General features: G+C 51.1%; 1 protein-coding gene across 1 annotated transcript; it reads left to right on the top strand.

Moving 5' to 3' along the window:
- The first annotated feature begins 1,020 nt into the window (after positions 1-1,020).
- Positions 1,021-21,150, top strand: E2F1 (E2F transcription factor 1). Its single transcript, XM_090020761.1, has 7 exons — positions 1,021-1,614; positions 6,349-6,439; positions 8,611-8,830; positions 11,059-11,211; positions 14,728-14,842; positions 15,437-15,644; positions 18,159-21,150. The coding sequence occupies exons 1-7, from the start codon at positions 1,372-1,374 to the stop codon at positions 18,407-18,409; spliced, it is 1,281 nt and encodes a 426-aa protein (XP_089876887.1). The 5' UTR covers positions 1,021-1,371; the 3' UTR covers positions 18,410-21,150.
- Positions 21,151-22,985: the final 1,835 nt, after the last annotated feature.

Below are 22,985 nucleotides of genomic sequence, written 5' to 3'. Positions count from 1 at the left end.
ATTTTGCCGAGTCTGATTAGTCTAACTGGGGGCAAAGTCCAAACAGCTGGCCTTATCCCGTAATGCCAACGGAAGAAACTCTTTATGAGGCAAGTCACGTTACAGCAACTAAAAAACCCAACCCTCTACTGCATGCAACCATTCAGGAACAAGAGAGCACATCACAGAGACCTAGGGGAATCATTTGACTTGCTACCAGCCTTGCCTGCTCCTTTTACGCCAGATGCACCCATGTATGTCTTTGTACTTATGCATATAGGCATGGGCACACACACAGCTGACACACACCCACACAGAGATGCATGCACATAAATGTATGTGCACAAGCCTGCATGCATGGGCACACACACACACACACATTTTTGTTTTAAATTTTCTATTCCTTTCTCCGGGTGTTTAACAGTAAGGTGAGTTTCCTGAAGCCTACAGCTCCCAGCCTGCCCTTCCAACTGGAGACTCGTGGTCCAGGTAGAGCACTTGATGGCACAACCCGTGGGACGGATGAAACAGGCTTATCAGCTAGGGCGAGGCGCACCAGCCTCTGGCCAAGTGCCCCCGTGCAAGGCGCGAAGAGGCCGCCGTGCCGGGCAGGGCAGCGAGGGGAGGGGTATCAGTCCCAGAGGGAGACCTCGGAGTTTGAGATCAGCGCCGGGGCGACACCAGGAAGGGGCGGGGCAGACCGGGCGCAAGTCAGCCCAGGGCCAGAGAAGGCGCCTGTGCCGCGCTCTTCCCCTTTAAGGCCCCAGTTCGAGCCCCTCTCACCCCAGCGGCCCCCGCTCAGCGTCCCCCAGCTCCCCGCTGATTGGCCCAAGGCCCCCTTCCCTCCCCTCTGCAGCCGACGCGGCCTCTGTGATTGGGCCACTGTCAGAACAGTCTCTCAGTCACTCCAAAACCTCCCGGCTGCCCCGCCGCAGCCAATGGGGAGATGCTGTTTGCGTATCAATCCCGGGGTCGCGACCAATGGGGACGAGGCTGCCCGCGGCGTTGCGTATCGACGCGACGGGTGCAACCAATCGGAGCGCGCGCACTCGGCTCGTGCTGCTTTCGCGGCAAAAAGGATTTGGCGCGCAAACGCGTGCAGGGCCGGGACCAGCTGGGAACAATAACAGTGGCCGGGCCGGGGGCAGATGGTCTGGGTCGCCGCCGCGCCCGGGGCCTTGCCTGGCTGCGCCTCCTCGGGCTGAGCATGGGCCGCGGCGCCCTGCCGCCTCTCCCGGCCGTGGCGTTTGCCCGCCGCTGGCGGGGCTGTGCCGCCGTGCCCGCCAGGCCGCTGTGATCTCCGGGCGGACGCGGCGCCGAGAGCGGGCGAGGGGAGCAGCACTGGGTCTTCCCCGTAGGCGCCCGGGGATGTGAGCCCGCGCCGGGCGGAGGATGTCTCTGGATGGCCTGGAGGTGGCCCGGGATGGCGGCAGCGCCTGCGTGGCTGAGCTGGAGGCGCTGCTGGGGGCAGCCGGGGGGCTCCGCGTGGTGGAGCAGCAGATCGTGATCATCTCCACCCCCGGCGAGCTGCCCGCGCCCGACGGAGACAGCGAGGCCGAGCTGCTGCTCTTCGCCACCCCGCAGGCTCCGCGGCCGGGACCCGCCGCGCAGAGGCCCGCCCTGGGGCGCCCGCCGGTAATGCCGCTTTCACTCCCTAGCCGCGCCGCGCGCTTGCCTCGGGCGCTGCCCCACGCGGCGGCCTAAGCGCCAGCCCCGCGGCCCCTCTTGCGCCCGAGCGGGGCGGCTGCGGGCGAGGCTGCCGTGGGGCGGCCGGTCGGAACCGCGCAGTGTAGCGGAAACGCGGCGTCGAGCGGACCGGGCGCAGGATGCAGGGGAGCTCAGCCGGGCGCTGCCGTAAGCCGCTCTCCCCGCGCTGGCCTCGTTCCCCTCCCTCAGGAGAGCGCCCCGGGGGCTTTGGCCTCCGGGGCTCAGCTCCTCGGGTGTTCCTCTACTGGAGGAGGGTGACTGTTGCACCGGCTGGGCCCCCATGGGCGCCGCGCAGGGCAGCAGGCTGTGAATAAGTAGCTCGGTGATGCAGGTGGCTGCCCAGAGCAAGGCTGCCGCACTTCGTTTTCCGCCTTTGTAACAGAGCTACCAGGTGCACTGCATAAAGGAAGCCTGAAATGAAAGCAGCAGCTCCTGCTGTCTTCAGATGCATTTTCAATTTTGTTGATAACTGCTGTGAAGTGGAACAGGTTGCAGTGGCGGATGTGGAAGTTCTGGCCCAGAAACATCAGCCCGTGAGGTAGATAACACGTAAGGGAATGACGTGTCCTGTACAGGAGGTGGGAATGCTGACTTCCTGAAAACGTGGGAAAATAAGTAGCTGGGGAATGGAAAGCCTGGGAGTGGGGTCCTTGCCGTAGCAAAGCTCCATTTAAGGCCAGATCCTGGTAGTGCGTTTTATTTGTGCCAATAAATTGGTTCCTAGAGCTCAGCAAGTTCCTTGAGCTCCTATGACAAAAGTCTGCAACAACATAAATATAAAGGCTTTACTTCCTGCTGCAGGAATTAAGGCCAGAGTCTTGCAGAAGTCTGTTGTCCCAGGGTGGGGTCTGTTTGCATGTACTTATTTGCTTGCCCTGAGATCTAATGTTTTTTTCAAATCCTTGGGGTGAGCTTTCTGGAACAGGGGTTCTCTCCTCCAGCATCAGCACAGGGGGAACTTCCTATTGTTGTAGCCTCTGAGCTTGCTTGGAGAAACATGCAGTGCCCCTTTTTCCTCAGGGAGCCTCACTGAAAACTGGTTTGCCCATGCTTTTTCTAGTGCAAGATAAGAGACCACTGAAGTAAGGGAGATCACTGGAGTAGTCGTCTTTCCTTCTTTCTGGGGTCTTGACTTGTTTACAGGACTTACTAGGTTGATTTAAAAGGCCAGCATCTCTAGTGAGATCAAGTGTAAAGCAAGGAGGACTTGCAATTCTGGTCCCTAGAGACAGATTGTGTGTGGAACGCACCTTTAATTGTACACTGCCAAGTCCATGATAAGGATCTTAAGCCCTTGTGCATCATTGGCCACGGATCCTGAGATGAGACTGGTCACTGTTCCAGGTTGGAATCCTTATGCTTTAATTCAGCAGAGGGGATGGGGAGCCAGGAGAAAGCTTTGCCCTTGAAACACTATCCTGCAGCAACCCATCCCTTTAGTCAGAGGGGCCTGCAGGGGGCTACATCTTTATAGTTGATACTTTTTGGTTTAATTGTAGGCTGCTGTTTGGTTCAGGAATCCATAATAAGATATTGTTGTTTGGGAGGGTTGGAAAAGATGCAGTTACTACTGCTCTGTGCTGTCATGCTTGGTGCTTGGGCTTGTGCTTCCTGTTGAGCCCATGTTTGGGAGGGTTCTCCCAAAGTGACCTGCTGTTCTCTGGTGCTCTTGAGAGGAGTTCCTCTCAAAATCTCTCAGACTGCAGCCTGGTGCTTGTGGTCAGTGAAGCTCTGATGTGCACATGTATGAGCAGCAGGGTCCAAACTCCTTTTTCAAGGTGGTGGTTCCTGCCTGTGTGTAGCTTAACCTGACAGTCAGATGTCTGGATGAATATAAGCAATGCCGAACTCATTCCTTGATCAGTCAAGCTGCTTCTTGTCATGTATGTTTCTGAGACTTCATGCTTCAGGGAGGTGTCCAACCCAGCCACATTCATGCTCTTGGGGTGTTCCCACTGTTAACAGGCCTCAGTTACCACATTTCCCTCTTTCCCACCCACTTCTTTCATGAACCAGCTCATCTCTCACTAAAGAGAGGTAAGAAGCAGGTGCAGTAAAAATTCATGGGAAGTCTTGGCAAGTGTTCTTGAAACTCCAGTTTCTTGTGGTTGAATATTTGCCCCAGGCATTTTGCTGAAGCATCAGTGGAGCTTCTGCTTTGCCTGTTAATACAAACTTCCTGGGTGATCAAGTCAGGTGCTTGATTTAAGGTTGCTATGGCAAGGCTTTGATTCCCTGGCTGGTTCCTCATTTGTGATGTATAGCCAACAAGCTTCATAGCTCGTCCTGGCTCACACTGGCACAACTGTATGATGGTGTATGAAAGGGTAGTGGCTCTATTATGGAAGAACCAAGAAAAATTTGAGTTGCTGAGTGGGTGCTTTCAGCAGGGCAGTTTTAATCTGACACCCTGTATAACTCCTGAGCACTGGCAACCATTTTTTCTTGAAGGCAATACTTATATAATACAAGGGGGTGAATGTTTGTGTTTCAGAGCTTTGTTCCAGTTTCTTTTCCTTCCCTTGGTCCACATCTGCTGTAGCAAGAAATCTTTAGTTTTGAAGAGTTCCTAAATATCTGGTGGCAAGACCCCTTCAGTAGCTTCCTGAGTTGCTGGGTGGGGGTAGGGTATTGCAATCCTCAGCTAGACTTAAAGAAGATGGCATGCCAGCTTGTAATTGGATCGCTCTGGATTTTGGCATATGGGAAACACTTTGATCTTTAGCTTCTATGTTCCACAGCTTTAAATATGTAAAGATGGGCAAGGATGTTCATCCCTGAGGCCCTTCTTTTCTCAATTGTCTGCTTATGCCCTGCTCCTCCTTGCCTCCCTAGCCATAGGTTTCCTCAATATTTGCTGTCACTGTTTCTGAGGGTAGCCAGAGGCCTGGCTGAAGAACAGATCCATCAGGAACCATTTTAACAGTGCCTAACAGGGCATACTGCCAAAGGGGAATGGGGAAAGAGCATAGAATGTAAGAGATGTTGGGGTATTCAGCTGACATACAGAAATCTGGCCCTACCAATAGATGCTTTAGAAATACATGTGATCTGGAAGAGTAACCAGGACAGAACTGGTAAAGGTCAGTATCATCCTCCCAAGCCAGGGGCAAAACACAGCCTGCGGGCTGAATCCAGCCCGTGTGGCCCCTAAAAATTTTAGTAAATTAATATTAATTTGCTCCTGGCTGCCTATCAAAGATTACAGGAGCTAAGGGCAGTAGGACCCAGGGGGAGCCAGCAGCAGGACCAAGCAACCCAGCCCTGCCCCACCCCCAGTCATTTCCCTGCCTTCCTGCCCTCACACTATTCTGGCATCACATGGCTCCTGGTTGCCTCACCGGACCAAGGAGCAGAGGGCCCACACGTGCATATGCGTAGGGTGAGTCCCACATGCACACCCCACCATACATATGCACCCACATGCCCTTGCACGGTCATACATGCAGGCTAACCTCATACCCCACATACTCCCATACCGCCATGCCTATGCACCTCACAGGCATACCCACACTCTCCCCAACACCCCACATATCCACACACGTACAGTCCCCCACAAACCTGTACTCACCCCCTGGCGACATACAAGAGTAAGACTTCATTTTAAGCTATTGTGCATTCACCTCTGTACACTACACATGCATGTAAATCAGGACAAAAATAATTTTTTTGAAATAAAATTAATGAATGTTGTTGATGTTCACTTTTGAGAATATAATCTGGTATTTTTCTGGTTCCAGGATGGCAAAACCCCTTGCTGAAAGGAGTACTTCCACAGGCAACGGGAGGGACTTTTGGTGGCAGAGGTCAGGGGTTAGGAGGTAGGATGGTGACCAGGGGGTGGGGCATCTGTCGAGGGGCAGGGCTATCCAGGCAGCCCTCGACAGCTTGCCAAAACTCGGTAAGCAGCCCTCCGTCCATATATAATATATATAATTGCCTGCCCCTGTCCTAAACTGACCAGTTGGAATCTGACTTCTGCCTCAGCGTGTCTATGGAGATTCTGCATCTTCTGCTATAGGAGATTGATAGCTGAGTTACACAGCCCATTGGTACATTCTCAATGCCTGTTGTTTGACAGTGGGGACTAAAGTGTGCAGGCTTGTACAGCAGGGAGATGTGCACAAAGAGTTAGCAAATCATTGCCCTTCCTGTGGGATCAGAACCCCTTTCAGCTCTGTATCCTCTCACCTGGCTCATGTTCTTTGGCTATGTTGGTGATCAGGACTTTGAGTCTCCCTTTCGGTTTGTTTCACCTGTTATAATGCTCTGGGATATTGTATGTAGCTAAAGGCACTTGGTCTTTGTCCCCACTCTAAAATCAATTGGCCAGTCTTGTGCTCAAGGTGGTAGTTTGGCTTTCTAATGCAAAGCTATGGGTTACACTATTAGCATTTGAAATTAAATACCAGTGAAGTCACTGCCCTCTCTGTAGACACCAACCATGTGCTGACTGCAGTGCCTTCTCTGGACATTTGCCAACAAGGAACTAGACTGAGAACAAACTCTTTACAGAGGCCCAGTAATATCTGTTGATATCTCTGGTGTGCAGGTGGAAGTAACTTGGCTGTTGTTGTTAGATCATGCTCTGGGAGGTCCTGCAGGGAAGGGGAGAGCTTCTCTTTGGTTTTTTGTCTGTTACAAGTTTTCCTTTTCTCTCAGGTGAAGAGGAAGTTGGATTTGGAGACTGACCACCAGTACATAGCAGAGAGTTTCCAGCCGTCCCGGGGGAAAGCAAAAAACCCTGTCAAAGGTACTGGGGCCATTTCTTGCACTCCAAGGGCAGAGTTCCCTCCAGGCAGTGCATCTCCTGTCTAAAGGGCTGGTTTCATATCTCAGTTGAGCAGTGGTACCTGGGATGGGGCATGCTGTCCATTACGTCTCTGAGGTAATCAGGGTCCACAGTGCCCCCTACTTCCTCTTGTCTGCCTTCAGGCTGCACTGTGCAGAGCTGGGCTTGGGACTTTCAAAGCTGGCCCAGCTCTGGTGAAGGACGGTGGATGTGACTGCAGAGCTTGAATATTTGGTAGTGCTTGGTGGATTAGACACAAATGTGTCAGCAGCCAGCTTTAGACACTCCCCCCAGCTTGCTCCTATCCTATCTGCAGTTCAGTAGTGGCCTCTTTGGGAGAGTGTTCCCTAATTGCCCCCAGAAATAAATGTGTGGAGACTGTTGGTGAGATGTGGGCTGATAGGTTTGGAGCTTGATGGCTTCCTATGTCTACACAATAGGTATGGTTGTGGCAGCAACACTCTAAGCTCCCTTGACCTAGCAGGGATCTTCCTGGGTATGTGGGGTAATTTAATCACCATGGTTTGGTCACTCACTCTCCTCTCCTCTGAGAGGAGGATTTGACTGCTGTATCTCTGTATCTTGCCATGCCCACATTGCCTAAGCCCTTTGAGAATGCAGAGATGTTAGAGAAATCCTTTTGGTTTAAGACAGCTAAAAAAAATTTGGTGTATGTGATTGACACCTGAGCAGTTGAGTCTCCTGTGCAGCCTGCTGTGTGAAGAGTTTAGCTGCTGCTTTCTAGCAACCTTTCACATGCCTTTGCAATATAGCTTGGGTCCTTGAGCTGCTAGTTTCTCTTTGCAAGTTCTATTCTTCATTGGCTGGAGCTTGTGAGATTATTTATCTGATGTCCCAGGCTTCTCTGCAGAAGGGCTGAGCTACAATAATGGATGGGAAGGCTACAGATGCTGGCATCCAGCTTTAGTCTTGTGGCTGCCACCCATATTCTGTAAACTACCCCAAACATTAAAGATGAACAACTGCTACTTTCTGCACTGGCATGTAGGTTGGGTACCATTAGGATGAGGGGCCTGAGCTGTAATCATGACTGAAAGAGGTTTTAATGCCTCTGACCTTCTGTGGGGATGTTAGGTCCAGGTGAGAAAAATTAATCCTTGGTCATTGTGCCCACATGGCTTGAGCTTTCTAGCAGTTTTAAAACAAACCAAGATTCTTACCATGTAGCTGCATGGGTGACAGCTTTAAATGCCCTTCCTTATCCAGTGCTGGAGCTGGGAAACAATTGGAGTGAGTTAATGAAGTCCAGCTCCTCTCATGTTCATGATTTGCTTGTTGAAAAGTTATATGCATCTGCCAACTGACAGTAACTTGTTCTTGCCTCTGCAGCCTCTGAGGCAGCCACTCACTCATGTCATGAGCTAACCTACAGCTTGCACTGTTCTGATGAAGTACATAGGTCCCAAGGCACTGTGTCCTTTTCCTGATTGGATGAGTCCTTCTGCAATTGTGACAAGTAGTGAGAGGTCATGAATAATGAGGATTTGTTTTTGAGTCTCTTGTCTCTAGAATCGGGTTTCCATTGTGGCTACATCATGCTTGTTAGTTCATTAATATGCTGGTTGCCAAACACACAGTTGGGGATGTTTTTTCTGCCAGCTACAGGTGTGGCCACGATTCTGCAAGCTCAGTCTTCGGTGGCTTTGAGGTGGCTCTCCACAGAGGTGGGACCGGTCCTACTGCAGTAGTTGGCATGCTCAGGCTTTTCATGGGTGAATGCTATGCAGTTGATGGAGTAGGTCTGGCCTTGATAATTAAAGCAATAATTAACTGGGCTATGGGTGTTGGTTTATGTGTTGAAAGCTGGTGGAGAGGCTGTTAGCAAAAGGCTAAGATGGCAAGTGGGTTACTGGGGTGTTGTGGAGGTCATAGTCATCGCATGGAAAAGCTCCTCATTTATGGTGCAAAATCCTGGCAAACCCAAACCAGAATTCAGCTTCTAACTTGTAAACAGGCCATGGTGAATCCAAAAGTGAGAATAAACATGGGCGCTCCATCTGTTTGTAATCCTTTTCCAAAGGGCCAGGAGTCTCCTGAAACAGGGGGCCACGCTTCTTGTGCCTTTGTCACAACTGCATAGACCTCTAACAAGTGTCTTTAATTGATTGCAGGAGCAAAATCTCCTGGGGAGAAATCCCGCTATGAAACCTCTCTGAATTTGACCACCAAGCGTTTCCTCGAGTTGCTGAACCAGTCGCCTGATGGGGTGGTGGACCTGAACTGGGCAGCAGAGGTCCTGAAAGTACAAAAGAGGCGGATCTATGACATCACCAATGTCCTGGAGGGCATCCACCTCATCACCAAGAAATCCAAGAACAACATCCAGTGGCTGTATGTACCACTGCCAGTGTTCCCATCACGCTCAGCTACCATCTAGAACAGTCCTCACAGGCATAAGCCTCTGGGGTTGTAGGTTTCCTGCATGATAGCTGTTCTGAGGGCTGGGCAAAGCAGCCCTTGCCTGCACTGGCCAGAACGCATTGGATATTTGTGTGACCTGAGCTGGTGGAGTTTCCAGACTGTACCTGTGTCAGTCACTGAATGGGCCTCCAGAATGAAGGTGGGATTTGTCACAGACTGGTGTAAGCGTAGGATGAGGCTCTATGGGCACTAGATCACAGCTGTGATTCCTGGTTGATTCAAATAACGAAAAACTGTCTGTAGCTAGAAATACTTCAGTCCCTGTTCTCAGTATTAAATGCATGCCATGGGACTCTAAACTGACTCCTGCCCCTTCTGCTTCCTTTCCCAAGGTCTTGAGAACTCCACTCTGGGGGCATGGGCTTCCAAAGGAGCTGGGCTTCTTCCCATTTCTGAACCATGGCCATCCTTTTGCCCTTCTCTAGACTAGTAGAGACCTTTTCAGACTCGAGGCATTCCTTCATCACTTTTGTGAATTGAGTAGCACCCCATTTCAAAAACTAATTCATTTATTATAATTCTTACCTCTTTGCAGTGAGGGTAGGGGAGCGGTCAGGCAGGGAGAGCTGGAGCCTGGTCAAGCAGAAAGTCTGAGGCCAATACAAGAAAAGAACCTAGATCTGAGCCCCAGTCAGGGCTTGAACTTGATGAGCATGCATCCAATTTAAAACTTACTAGAGAAGGGGAAAAATAAGCTTGAACTTGCCTATTCCTAAAATCAGAATAAGTAACCCCCACCCACTGCCAATCAGGCCTACATCATCCAGAAACACAAGCCTGTTGGCCTGCATCTCAGAGTAGCGGCTCTAAAAGTCACGTCTGTCATTGCAGGGGCAGGGGGTGTGGAGTGGTTCTCTTGGACCAGTTTTAGGGCTCTGATTTGAACTATTTATGTGGCTCTTGAGTACCCCTTTGTGGAGAGATGCTTCAGAGGCAATATCCAGTTCTCTGGCATCTTCAGGTCTGGTGGGTGGCCCCTGGGACTTTATACATAGGAGCTGAGCTTAAGGAGACCTCCAGTCTGTCTCCTGTCATGCAGATATGGGGTGGCAAGGCTTGCAAGGTAGCATGGTAAGTGTCTCTAATGGCTGGTTGCTGACAGGGCAGTAAATGTGACTGCTTTCCCTGCAACAAGCAATATCTGCAGCAAATGTAGGAATTTGTCTGCCTATGAGGTTGAGAGAGAACAGGGAGACTTGTCTAGGAGGGATCATAGAGAAGCCATCACAGCTTGCAGAATTGCTGTCCTCTTGGTGAATGCATGTGCTGGGCCTGGTGGACATGGAAGACTCCAATCTCGGGGAGGGGCAGGGCATCTAGGGAGGATACCAGAGAGGGCTTGGGCTAATGCTTCAGACTAGGGACCATGTACTTATTTGTGTTGGGAAGCATCTGGATCATTGTAGGTGCTGCAGGAGCTAGTGTCCACAGAATTGCAACCTGAGCCCCTTCCATTGGCTTCCTGGTTGTAGACTCCTTTCCAGTTTTATGCCTCAGTCAGATGGGTCAGAGGGCTATGATGGATCAAAATCCCTGCCTGATCCTTCTGCTTAATGAAATGTCACATAGGCCAGCAACTCAAAGGAGGTGTGTGTGTGCGTGCATGTGTGTGGGTTGGAGGGAGTGGCAGGTTAGTTGCATCTGACCCAGGAAGGGGGTAGGTAGTGATTGATGAGGCTTGCTTATGTAACTGCGTATATTTTATCCATGTAAAGCAGTGAGTTTCAGCCAGGGTGCCACGGTACCCTGGGTGTATTGAGATCCTTTCAAGGGAGTCCCGGGACCCTGTGCAGTGTTAGCACTGTTAGCTGTGCAAACACTCACAAGATAAACCAAGAGATTTCACATTCATGGCATGAAAACTATTCTCCCTTGATGTGGTCTTTCTGAGGTCTTTGCAGAAAAATTGCTCTATTATTTTTCTGTAGTCGCTAAGAGTGGGGGGGAGGGAGAGGAAGAGCTGGCATTTTCCAAGGAGTGCTGTGGATCTATCTAGGGGTGCTTTAAACCTAAGAAGGTTGAGAACCACTGATTTCAAGGGTCAACCCCACTCTGGTGCCCAGAGTTCAGGGGAAGGTTAGCTCATGAACACAAGTGACCCATGTGCTTTGCGACTGATTCATGTGCTCTGTTTCAAGGGGTAGCCAGTTGACTGTGGGGACATCCAGTCAGCACCAGGTGCTGGAGAAAGAAGTCCAGGACCTTCAGGCAGCTGAGCGGCACCTGGACGATCTCATCCAGACATGCACCATCCAGCTCAAGCTCCTCACTGAAGACCCTGAGAATCAGCAATATCCTTGTCTGAGCAGAGCAGAGGTAGCACTTCTATGTCATGCAATCTGGTAGCTTTGTCTGCTATCACTGGCCTTGAATAGTAGCTGCACAGCTATAGATCTGATAGCTAATCCCTTCAGGGCCTAGATGAACCAGCCTGGAGGGGACCAGTATTGTGGTGCCTCAGGGAGAGGGTAGTCTGAGTTGTGCTGCTCTGTCTTTTTAGCTGGGAAAGAGCTTGCACTTGACTCTGAGGAAGAAAGAGCTAGAACAAGGGTGGACAAAATACAGCCTGCCAAGGGATTTTGCCCAGCCCCCAGTAGGTCCCTTGGACCCACTCGGCCTAGGCGCAAGGGCCAGCCCACGGCAGGGTGTGGTACACACAGCAGATCCTGCTGTCTCCAAGTGTGCCATAGGGCTGGGGTGGCTTGGTGGCCAAACTCTTATTTCCTGGCAGCCCCTGTGACAGCTCCTTCCAGCTGCTGCTGCAAGACCCAATCCTCCTGCTCAGGCAGCACAATCCATCTGCCCTACACTGACAGGGGTGGGACCCAGGCAGGTAGAGCACATGGCCAGGCACCCAGGATGGGGCTGTGGGCCAGCAGGGAGTGGCATCCAGGAGTGAGGAGGGCGGGTGGGGCTGGGGTGATCCCAGAATCTTGGCAGTGACAGTGTGGGGCCAAGACCCAGGGCAGAGCTGCCATCTGATGCCTGCATGCTCCTGCCATGGGCACAGGTTCTGTGGGCAGGGGCATGCAGGGATCAGATTGCATCCCTGCCCTGCTCCTGGGCCCATGCGCTCACTGCCCCAAGATCAAAGGGTCCACCCCAAAATCATGGGGTCCCTGGCCCCAGACATAGCTCCTTGCCCACCCATTCACCCTGCCTGCATGGCTTCTGGCCAGTTTCCATGGAGTCCCTGGGATCACAGGGTAGTGACAGCACGGGGCTAGCCCTTGTTTTGTGGGCAGGAATGTGCAGGAAGTACATTGTGGCTCTGCCCTGGCCTTGCGCTGTAACTGCCTTGCAATCTTGGGATCTTCATGGAGACCGGTCTGGAGCCTTGCAGGCAGGGTGTGCAAGCAAATGGGGAACTGCATCTGGGGCTGGAGCTGGGATCTTGGTGGTGACAGTCTGGGTCTGGGGCCCAAAGCAGAGTCATAATTTGCTCCCTGCATGTCCCTGCTTGTGGAACCTGCGCTCATTGCAGGGGCATGAGGGCAGCAGAATGCAGCTCTGCCCTGGGCCCTGGCCCTGCACTGTCACCACTCTGACCCTGTCCCATGATCCTGGCCTTACATGCCTGTCCTGCACCTAAACACTGCTCCCCATGCATCCACAGCCCCATCCCACATAGGGAGTTTTGAGGGCTTTTTGGGGGGGAGGCATGGTGTTGACCCAGCCTGCAACAGCTCGGCAAAATTTCCTATGTTGCCACAAGCCCAAATAATTGTCTACCCCTGTGCTAGAAGGATTTTGTGATGGACCTTTGCCCAATTTACTTCATCACTGCAGTCCGAGTGTCTGGGCCACTCAGGGTCCCCACCTGGCTGGCACTGAGCGGGTCAGGTGGGGATGGGAGAAGGCAGCCCAGTGGGTGTTCCAGGCACCCTCCTGGAGCCCTGCTGGCACCACACACCCTGACAGAGCATGTGCAGATGCAGAGCATGCTGCCAGGGGATTGGTGGAGCCACATACCTTGTACAAGCATAGCAGAGAATGCCACAAGGTAATGCCCTACCTGACCTAGTGGCAGGACAGGGAAAATCTGAGTCAGAAAGCCAGCGCACCAGGAGGTATAGTAAACCCAAAGGTGAGTGAGGAAAGGGTGCACCAGGCACTGAACCAATCTATGTTCACAGGGGAAGTACTCAGTGCAGGGTGTAGGGGTGGAGGAACCCTACAGAAGATGCACCAATAAGGTCTCCCCTGGATCCTCTAGGAACCACTGATCACCATCTTCAGAGGGAAAACCCAGTGTGATGCAGCCCAAGTGGGCAGGGAATGCCCATCACCCAGTACGGTGGTCACAGATGTTTTACCAGGGAATTGTGCCAGTGTTGCTGAGGAGTTGCTCTCCTTTCTCCAATAGAAATTCTATTCTTTACTGTGACTAAAGCATGGTGATCAGTAGGGTATATGCAGTGGCCATCTCATTGGTATTGCTTGGAGCTGCTTCATACATATGTGATGGATACTGTTGATAGATGGAGGGAAAATGTGTTGAGTAATCTGAGGAGCAAATGGAGGAGTCTGCCTGTTGAGGACAATGCCCGAAAGATGAACATTAAGGACTTTTGAGCTCTGGCTCTCTGTGGCTCATCCTGACTGCTTATTTTGGCAAATAGTCAGTTCCTCTTTTGGGTTCAGTTGCTCTTGGGTTGCAGACATTGGAGAAGTGGCATCTCCAAGGCAGCATTTATTGCATTAATATTTTAGAGGAGTGGAAATATTGGTTCATCTCTTAGGTTGTGTAGTAACAAACCCTATACTTTTGGAATCTTTCTCCCTTCTTCCCCCATCTGAACAGTGCCTCTCTCTAAGCAGGGTTCATTAACTTCAGATGTCAGTGCCTCCTCTAGTGCTAGTGTATGTCTTTCTTCCAAACCATGTGGGCCTATCAACTGCTGCATTTTCTATGTGCTTTAGGAGCTTATGCCAGCAGCCTCATGGCTTCAGTGCTGTAAGCAATTTGTGAACTGCCTTTAACCTGCAGTAGAGTAGCTTGCATTCATGAGGACTGGGAGATGCTGTAAAGTTGAACTGCCTGGTGCTCTAGGACTCCAGTAATCCAGAAAGGCAAGGAAAATCTTTTAATATGGCCTACCTAGGACAGCCTCACCTATTGAGTGTCATTCAGCCACAGTGAGTGTGACAGGTCAGCACAGGTCACATCTGGCACTTGATTTTTTTTATCTGCCTGCTAAGTGATATGTTGTTAGAAGTCTGTGAAGGCAGCTGGGAATTGCTATATGCAAATACTTCAGCCAGGTCTTTTCTTATCAGGACTCACCTACATGTAAACCTGTGTTTCTGCAGACTTTGAGTGGCTTCTGCGTCAAGAAACCTGTGCGTCTGTCTGAACTACTTGTTCTGTGTGGCAGTGGCAGTACTAGATTCTGTGTCTGAGCAGTTTCAGCTGGGGATTATGAATATCATCCACTTGTCAGTCTGATTATGTAGCCTTGAAGCTCACAGTTACTTATGCGTGGAAGTAATTTGGAAATGTAGTGGGGGTGTGTGAGAAGGGGTGTATAACAGGGTCACTAATAGCATGGGTGTGTCTGTAATATCCACCAAGTTGGGGCACCCCATTGGAATGCATGTGGCTGGCATCTGAACCTTTTGGGTCACGTATGGCCTGATAATCATTCACATGCCTTGAGTCAGTTGCTGCTTAGGTAGCTGCTTGCATCTAGGGTCTAAGGATACCCAATACCTAGGCCCTGCTGGCTTGTGCCATCTTGTTAAGCTGCCTCTTGGTTCAGCACAGGGCACAACCTTTCAGTGACTGGTCCTTGACTGTACTGCACCTCAGCTTATGTGACCTGCCAAGATCTGCGGAGCATTGCAGATCCCTCTGAGGAAATGGTGATGGTAATAAAAGCCCCTCCAGAGACTCAGCTACAGGTTTCAGATCCAACAGAGGTAAGCACATACTCCTCCCCAGTGAGAGGGAGGGACAGTGTCTGGGACCTTCTTTCTGCAGAAAGCTATGGGACTTCATAGCTTGCCTCTCTCCGCCATGTGTGCAGTATTGCTGAGAGATCCCAGCTCTTGTGGAGGTGTGGGCAGCGTCCCTGACTGCAAAAAGAGCTGAATCAGCAAGAAGGGGAGAGAAGTCTTGAATAACTGACTGAGACCCATACTAATCCTGTTGACAGAGCAGTCTACGCCAAGGCTGTCCAGCTCAGGGGGCCACGCACTGCATTGAACCACATGCTCTGCAGGCCTCCTGTCATTCATTTTCCCCTCCCCCCACAAATGCACCATGCAGCATGGGTGCCTCCTTCACTATATACTGCCCATGGGCCACAAGCTGGACAGCCCTGATCTGGGGCTGTGTGAAGATCTGCTCTCGAGAGCTTTATATACCAAACCACCTGCAGTGGTTTGCATGTGGCTCATTCCAACTTTTGGGGGGCTGGTGGCAGCTCAAAGAGCAGTGGTGTCCTTCAGGCCTTCCCTTGGCTGTCTCTGAGTGTTCCCTGGATGTCAGCTGCTCTCTCTGCTCTTTCCCAGGCTTTTCAGATTTCTTTGAAAAGCACCCAGGGCCCCATTGATGTGTTCCTGTGCCCTGAAGACAGCTCTGGAGTCTGTAGCCCAGTTAAGAGTCCTTTCAAAGCAGCCCCTGAGGACTCAACCCCAGGCTCTTCTCAAACAGTGGCGACATCCCCACTCTTACACCCTGCCCAGGACGTGAACATGCCAGTGTTGACCAATGAGCAAGGTGAGCGTGTGGGGGCAGGGCATGCTCTCCAGCTTCCTGCATCTGAGGACAGCATGTGCTCCATGGTTTGGAGAAGCTTGGATTGCTGAGATTCCTATTCTGGGAGCTGTTAACACTGGGGGCAGCTCAGGAGGACACAGCAGCTGGGGGCCTGCTGTGTGCTGCTGTTTCCAGTCTAGCAGATCCAATCTAACCACAGCTCTGCTAGGCAGGCTAAACCTGCATGCTTGTATGAATTGTCGGTTTTACATTGAGGCTCCTGGGCTGAAAAATGGGAGGAGACATTTCCTAAGTCAGCTCTGGAAGCATCAGGACTGGGAATGGAAGTGGTGCTTGGCTATTGCTTGGCTCTTGTGATGCTGAAATGGACAGCTGGAATCCCACAGAGGAGGCTGCTGTGCTCTGAAGCCTGTTCCATGAACCTGGAGCTGGTTTCCCACTCTGCTGGAGCCACTCCATGTCTAGTTTGGCTTGGGTTGTTCTTGGCCTGGATCTTATCTGTCATAGAATTACAGCAAAGTAGAGCTGGAAGAGACCTCCAGAGGTCATCTAGTCCGCCCCCCTGCCTGAGGCAGGATCATTCCTATCCAAATTATCTTATACAATCCATAACCTAAAACTCTTCAGTGCCATCAACCCTGACACGACACAAGACATACCACCCTAATCTGCCACAGGTAAACCGGGAACCACAGCAGCCAGTGTCCTGCTTCTGTAAAAGATTGTTAATAAATGCTCAAGAGATGCCAAGTAGAGGGCCATGTCCCCCACTACAGACTTCTAGGAGGAGTCTACTGAATCGCAGGTGCTATGAACCTGGCTACAGACAGAGTGGGGGCAGCAGCTGAGGGCCCGTCATCACCTAGAACAGTTCTGTGGCTTGGGCTGTCCTGCTTTTTGTGTGCACCATATGGCTAGCACAGCTTGCCTTGATGAACAGGAGGGGATGACAACACTGGGCTGCTTTTCCCCCCTCCATCCCCCCCTGCCCTCCTAGCTGCCTTTCCTTGCCTCGGTTTTCCCTTCTCTGTCCAATCTCCTCTGGAAGAGTAAGTTCCAGTGTAACTTCCTTCATTCTGCTTCTGCCAGGATTGCTCTCTGCCTTTGAGCCTGGTGCACAGCTCTGCAGAGGTGCTGACCTGTGCCTGTGCTGGGGCTTTCCCTTGCGGGTGCCCTTGAGGAAGACTGTGGGCTATGGAATAGTTCTGTGCAGGGTCCCCACCTGCTCCTATCCCTCTTCTGTTTCGTATATCTCACTGTTGATAATGAGCACTAGATAAAGCATACCTCTGCCTAGTGGCAGCAGCAGCAGGAAAGGCCAGCGCAAATTTGGGCTGCTGAGAAGGAAAGAGAGAGTTCCCTTCTATAAAAAAATGGGTGGGGATCCTGTCAGTGCTGGGCCCTGTGTTAGGTCTCTGGCAAGCTGAGGCGTGCAAGCCTTTGGAAGGATGCCAAGAGATTGGGCGTGATAACAATGGGGACTGCTCAGAGCAGGTGAGTCAAGGATTGTTGTGGGAAGTATCACTTGTTATTGTGTGGAGACAAATTGCAAACTCCAGTTCCCATTTCTGCCTTTTAGAAGAGCAGGACCTTGTCCCCTGTGCTGAAAGACAAATGCAGTATTTGCTTAAGGGAATGCTGTGTCTCATAAGTCTTGCTTTAGCCTGTGATGTCTACTGCTGCACGACATCAAGGAGCCCAGGAATTTAGGTTCAGTGGGCTTCAACCTCTTTATAGTGGTTGACCATGGTTTTGTGTAATTAGGATGAAATATAAAAACATATCATCTACTGGGCAGAGCACTGAGCTGTCAGTTGGGAGACTGTAGTTCTAGTCCTGGTCTGACCATGGGAAAGTCAGTGCCCTGTGCTAGACCTCAGTGTCTTAGTTTCTAATGTGGGAAAATGAGAGGCTTCCTTTATGAAGCAGTGAGATATGCTGCTGGAAACTCCAGTCTAAAAGCTAGGGATCCCTCAGCTATGTAGTGACAGAGACTACCAAGGAACTTCCCTCTGGGGCAAGTCAGTCCCCATTTTGAAGCACAGGACACTGAATACATGAGACACGCTGGGTGCTTTAATTAGAGCGGTTTTTGGAGCTGTCTTAATTAAAGCACCTCCCACAGCTGGAGCATGTATAAAGACACTGCATGTGTGTAGGCAGCCAGCAGATGGGACTTGCAGGATATTTAACATCAGGTTCTAGTTTGAGCTAGCTGATGCCACGTGCTCTTGTAGATGTCACGCCTTCTCTTTTATGAGTTCTTCACGGGAAGGGGTTGACTGACCTGTGCAGCATTGACCATAGTAGAGCTTTCCTAATGAGGGGTGTCTTGGAATGGGCCTGGTGGGATGAGTACGAGCAGTCCCCTCTGAACTGGGGGGGATGTGAGGGGCTGGGATAGGGGTTTGGGAGGGAATTGGTACTTGGTGACTTGGGAGTGGTGTGATCTCAACTGAACTGTCACTCGGGTCCATGTGCCCCATCCTGGTGACCCATTGCATGTCTTCACAGAGCCTCTCCTACCTGGGGAGAATGTGCTGCCACTGAAGTGTCCACCTGATGAGGTGAGTCTGTCACCACTGGCCTCTGTGGATACGCTGCTGGAGCAGAACAAGGACGATTTCTCCAGCTTCCTCCCAGATGAATTCATTAACCTGTCTCCACCCCAGCCACAGGATTACCACTTTGGCCTGGAGGAGGGTGAAGGCATCAGTGAACTTTTTGACTGTGACTTTGGGGACTTCACACCCTTGGACTTCTGATGATCTCCCAAGGAGCCTCCCTGCCCTGCCCTGGCCAGAACTGGGGTGGGGGGCAGCGGGTGTTCTTCTCAGATGCTGACGTCTGAATGTAACGTTTTGGCTGGCTCTGGTTCTGTGAACCAGCAGGTCTGGGCTGGGGAGGCTCATAATCAGAGCTGACACTGAGGTATTGGGGGCTGAAGCCAATGGCGATTGTTGGTAGTGAATGTTATTTGAAAATGCCTGTGTAAATGGGGTTTGGCTGATGTGGCAGTGGGAAAGAAGCATGCACATGCAAAGCTGGTTGATGCTGTGCTGTGGAAGCATGAGGGTTATGGCACTAGGTGTGTTGCACTCCTGAGGTCCCAGGGCCTGGCCAGCATCGCTCCTGCCGTGGCATGTGTGCTTTCCTCTACAAACCTGCTCATGCTGCAGGGAGCTTTGTGCTTCATGGTGCTGCACTGGCTATGCTACAACCCCATGTGGCCACTGCCATAGTAACAAATGCCACTTAACTTATTCTCCTTAAACCACCTCAGATCCCCTGATCTTTTGCCTTAGGGCTTCTCTCATCTCAGGCAAGTCGCTTCTTGAGCTGTAGATCCAGATATATCCCTCCAGGTACGTGAGTCTTTCCGTGACCTCTCCACTCCCACTCTTGCCTTAACAATTAATTGAGCTGGGGAGCCATCTGTCAGGTCCTTTGCCCAGGTGTGATGGTTGTGGAGTCCAAGAGGGCATGGAGACCTTTTTATGCCAATCTCTTAGCTCATCTGCGGGCAAAGATTTGTCCCTCTAGTTTTAGAGACATCCTGATGCTGGCTCCCTGCTGCACAGAGAATGCCAGAGCTTGCAAGCTGCCTTGATCATGAGGGCGTGTGGCTGGCAAGGAGGGGGAATCCTTCAGGAGTGTAAATAGTAGTGACAGGGTGGCTGTGGATAAGGAATGGAGGATGGGGATGGAGGAATCTTGGCACATACCATTGTCTGCCCTTTTGGTAGTTAACCTGCTGGATCCAGTGACTGGGAGGTGTGGGGAGGCAGGGTTCTGCTGCCTCTTTGGAAGAGAAGTAGATCCCTTGTCTAACAAGTCACTGGCTGGGGCTCCCTTCTGCAGAGGGACAACATGTAGAACTCCAGTCAGTGCTGGGCTCTGCGGCAGGAGCAGGGAGGCCGGGGGCATGCAGTGCCTGGATACAGGGTGGCACTGGTGGAGCTCTTAGCTTTCAGGGGTTCCTCATTACAAAGCTTTAAGGAGTCCTTGATTTTTATTTATTTTCATTCCTTTGGGGGCAGCTTTGACTTCCTAGGTGGAATGCATCTGTAGAAACCAGTGCCCTGTGAGGAAGCCCCTATCATTAGCTGTGCTGGTTCTCTGCAGGCATGGTGTACAGGGTAGGTGATGTGACAGCTTCCCAGGTGGAGCTGTGAGTACAGCAAGGATTTAGTTTGGGGCTGGGAGGCAGGAGAGGTGGCGCTTATCTCCTTGCAGGACTAGGGTGCCACCTGGTCCTGCCAAGGATTTGTTGAGAGGCTGGGCAAATCACTTTCTCTCTCCCTCTGCTTCCATCAGTCCCTGCTAGCAGCACAACCCTCAGAGTGCTGCAAGACCTTCAAATAAATGCATATTATTTATTTATTATTTATGTGGCTTAGAAGCTCTTTCTGAGGCTTCTGGAAGGCGTGAGTGTGTCAGAGCGGGAGACTGCCTGGCATGGTAGTTATGGGCATTGGGGTGCCCTGTGTTGCTAGGCTGGAGAGGTCCGGCCATTAAACACATAATGGCAGAGCTCCTTGTGCATGAAGCCTGCTAGTGGGTGAGGGGAAGACCCTGGGGGCACTAGCTGCTTTATTGTAGTTTAGCTGTTGGGCCAAAAGTAGGGGCCATGTTGCGACTGGTGAGGAGCTCAAACCATTGGGCAAAGTGGGTTATTTATTGTAGACAGAAAATGGGTAGCAGACTTGGCTGATAGAGACAAAGCTACAGAAAAAAGGAAGGGGTGGTAGAGGTGGAATAGTGCATTTGAAGAGGACTAGGAACAGCTTAATCACCCAGGTGAAGGAGACATAGTAAAACTGAGGGAGAAACTGAAGGCAGATCCAGGAAGTTGGCAGGGGGCAAGCAATGGTGATAATACTGGCAACTCTTTCAGGCCAGGGTGGGAAAGAGGCAGTAACCTTGATTGTTTTGTGCCTCCTTAGGGCGTGGCATGGGGGTGTCTTACTTGTGAAACAGCAGGAAGCTGTTGTCACAGACTGTTTCCTCATACTGTTTGGGTGTCTGAACGTGTGTCCTGGGCTCAATCTCTTGTTAGTACAAAGGGGTGAGAAACTGCACAGATCTGGTATTTTGCATTGGAGTGCCCTGGCAGAAGTGGCTGATCCCATTGGTCCTTCATGCCTCCGATCCTAACTACAGTAGGAATCTCGGGATGTGACCTCATAACTGGATTTGCTTCTGCTGTGTAAAGCACTGCACCTGTTCCTTCCTGCATCCTAAACATGCTGCTACCAGCTGGCTGGCTGGAGCTTAAGGGGGATGGTTTCTCTCAGCACGGCACCAAAGTATAAGCAAGCAATAGTTGAGTGCTTCTTCCAGTGGTCAGATTTCATGAGTCCTGAAGCCATCCCAAACTCAGGAAAATAGGTATTCCACTGTGCAATAGAGGATGCATGGCCTGTTGCAGACCGAGCAGATCCTGCCAGTGGATGCAGTAGCTTGTGTTGAGTACACTGATTGAGTGGCTTTTTCTACTGCTTTACACATGGGAATGTGTTGAGAGCAGACCTGAGTGAGCAGGGCCAGCTCCAGCATGGAAATAAACAGGCCATGAACCAAAGCTTTCCTGGGATTGGCGGAAAGGAAGTGCTGGCTGACTGTTCTCAACACAGTGGTAAGCGGTCCTCAAGGGAGATGGGAGTCAGGTAATGACACATCTTAGTTTATATAAGAACCCCTTGGATGTCAAATAACTGGGTCTCGCAAGCTTCCCAGGTCCTTTGCTCCTCATTGGCTGGCAGTACTGTGGGAAGACTCTCTTGTGGTATTCCAGTTGGAGATCTGGGTTAGGGAACCAGATGTTTAGGAAAATGAGTGTTGGAATGGACCAAACCTTGCATCTCCAAGGTGCTTTTTTTGGACAGCACTTCAAGTAGGGTGAGACTTGCCTGTCTCAATAGAACATCCCCTTCCTGCATGTCCTTGAGGGGCTGTAGGAACTGCCAGGTCCCCATCTTGATGCAAACCTTATGCAGTTAGGTCTTAAATGCACTGGAACAAAAACTGACCAAACCTTGTGGATAGTTTTGGGGAGGGAGCAAAGGGGGTGAGGCCTACAATGTTGTCTTGGCTTAAATGACTTGGTTGTAACTGTGCCTTCACTCCCCTTGCTTCCTGGCTGCCTTGCCCAGGAAGTGACCTGGACAAGGTAGCCAGAAAGCACATTCTGTTTTGGTTCTCTGACCCACAAAACTGACAACACAACAGAATAGGGTTTCTTCAGCTCCACTGCCCAGCCAAGGACCACGCAGTGTGTGCCCTCTGCAGAGGCTGGGCTTAAAGGTTGGGGTCCTGAGGCTCAGGTAGATGAACAGGAAACAGATTGGTGGCCTCTGAGGGTGAAAGGGCACAAGAGAATTGTAACAAGTTTGTTCCTTTTTCAAGTGCCTGGGCAGAGAGTTTCCCTCTCGGGCTTCTGGTTTTCCTGCCGTGTTCCAGGACTCTGTGAACTGCTATGATTCCTGGCAGTCAGACAATCAGCTCCACAGCTGGAGATGCACTTTCACTTACCGCCTTTTTAACAAGCTTTGTGTACTCTTGAGCTTCGTGTTTTAATAAACATTTCTACTGAATCTCTTAACTTGGGTTCCAGGTTTCTCTGTCTTTTGGGGAGGGAAGGGCAGTCTGAAATTGGCCCCTCTCAGAGGGGAATGGGTTGGGGATGCCAGAGCAGTGGCTTTCAACCTGTAGTCCGTGTACGTCTGGGGGTCCACAGACTAAGGGCTCCACAAAAGATGACTATATGATCAGTTAAAAGTATGTGAATACCCACACTTAAAATTCAAAGGGTCTGTACCTCCATTCAGAATTTTTTAGGGGTCCATAATGAAAAAAGGTTGACAACCACTGGCTTAGAGACTGGGCATTGCATGGGCGTTGAAGGAGGTGGTGTGGTATTTGTCCACTTGCCTTGCACTCTGCCCTTGATTACCTGAGCTGGAGCAGTGGCAGTTGGGGAGAGAAGGGGTTTGGCACGTTGTCACCTTCTATGACATGACTGAGGTTCTCACAAGTCTCTGCTGTTTCTATCCTATGCTGTGAAAGCCTTTTGGAGGTAGAAAAAGATGCAGCCAAATGTTCTGGTCCCCCAGAATTCAGTGCAGTCAGGCTATGACTTTCCCATAATTACGCTTCTGGGCTGTGACAAAACTGAGGCTGGCAGCTGAGGCCCACTGGTTTTCTTACCTCTCCACAGCCCCTTAACCCCTTCCTCTGACCGGTGCTTGTGGCCATAGTTACGGTGTCTGAAGTGAGGCTCAAACTTGCACCACCGGAGCTGTAGCAAGACATATGCCAGTGGTGAATGGGTACCTGGTC

The sequence above is a fragment of the Crocodylus siamensis genome, chromosome 10, assembly GCF_052110815.1.
Source record: "Crocodylus siamensis isolate JL-2025a chromosome 10, ASM5211081v1, whole genome shotgun sequence".
NCBI lineage: Eukaryota > Metazoa > Chordata > Crocodylia > Crocodylidae > Crocodylus > Crocodylus siamensis.
Note: the sequence above shows the minus strand (reverse complement) of the source record. Positions and strands in the feature narration are given on the sequence as shown.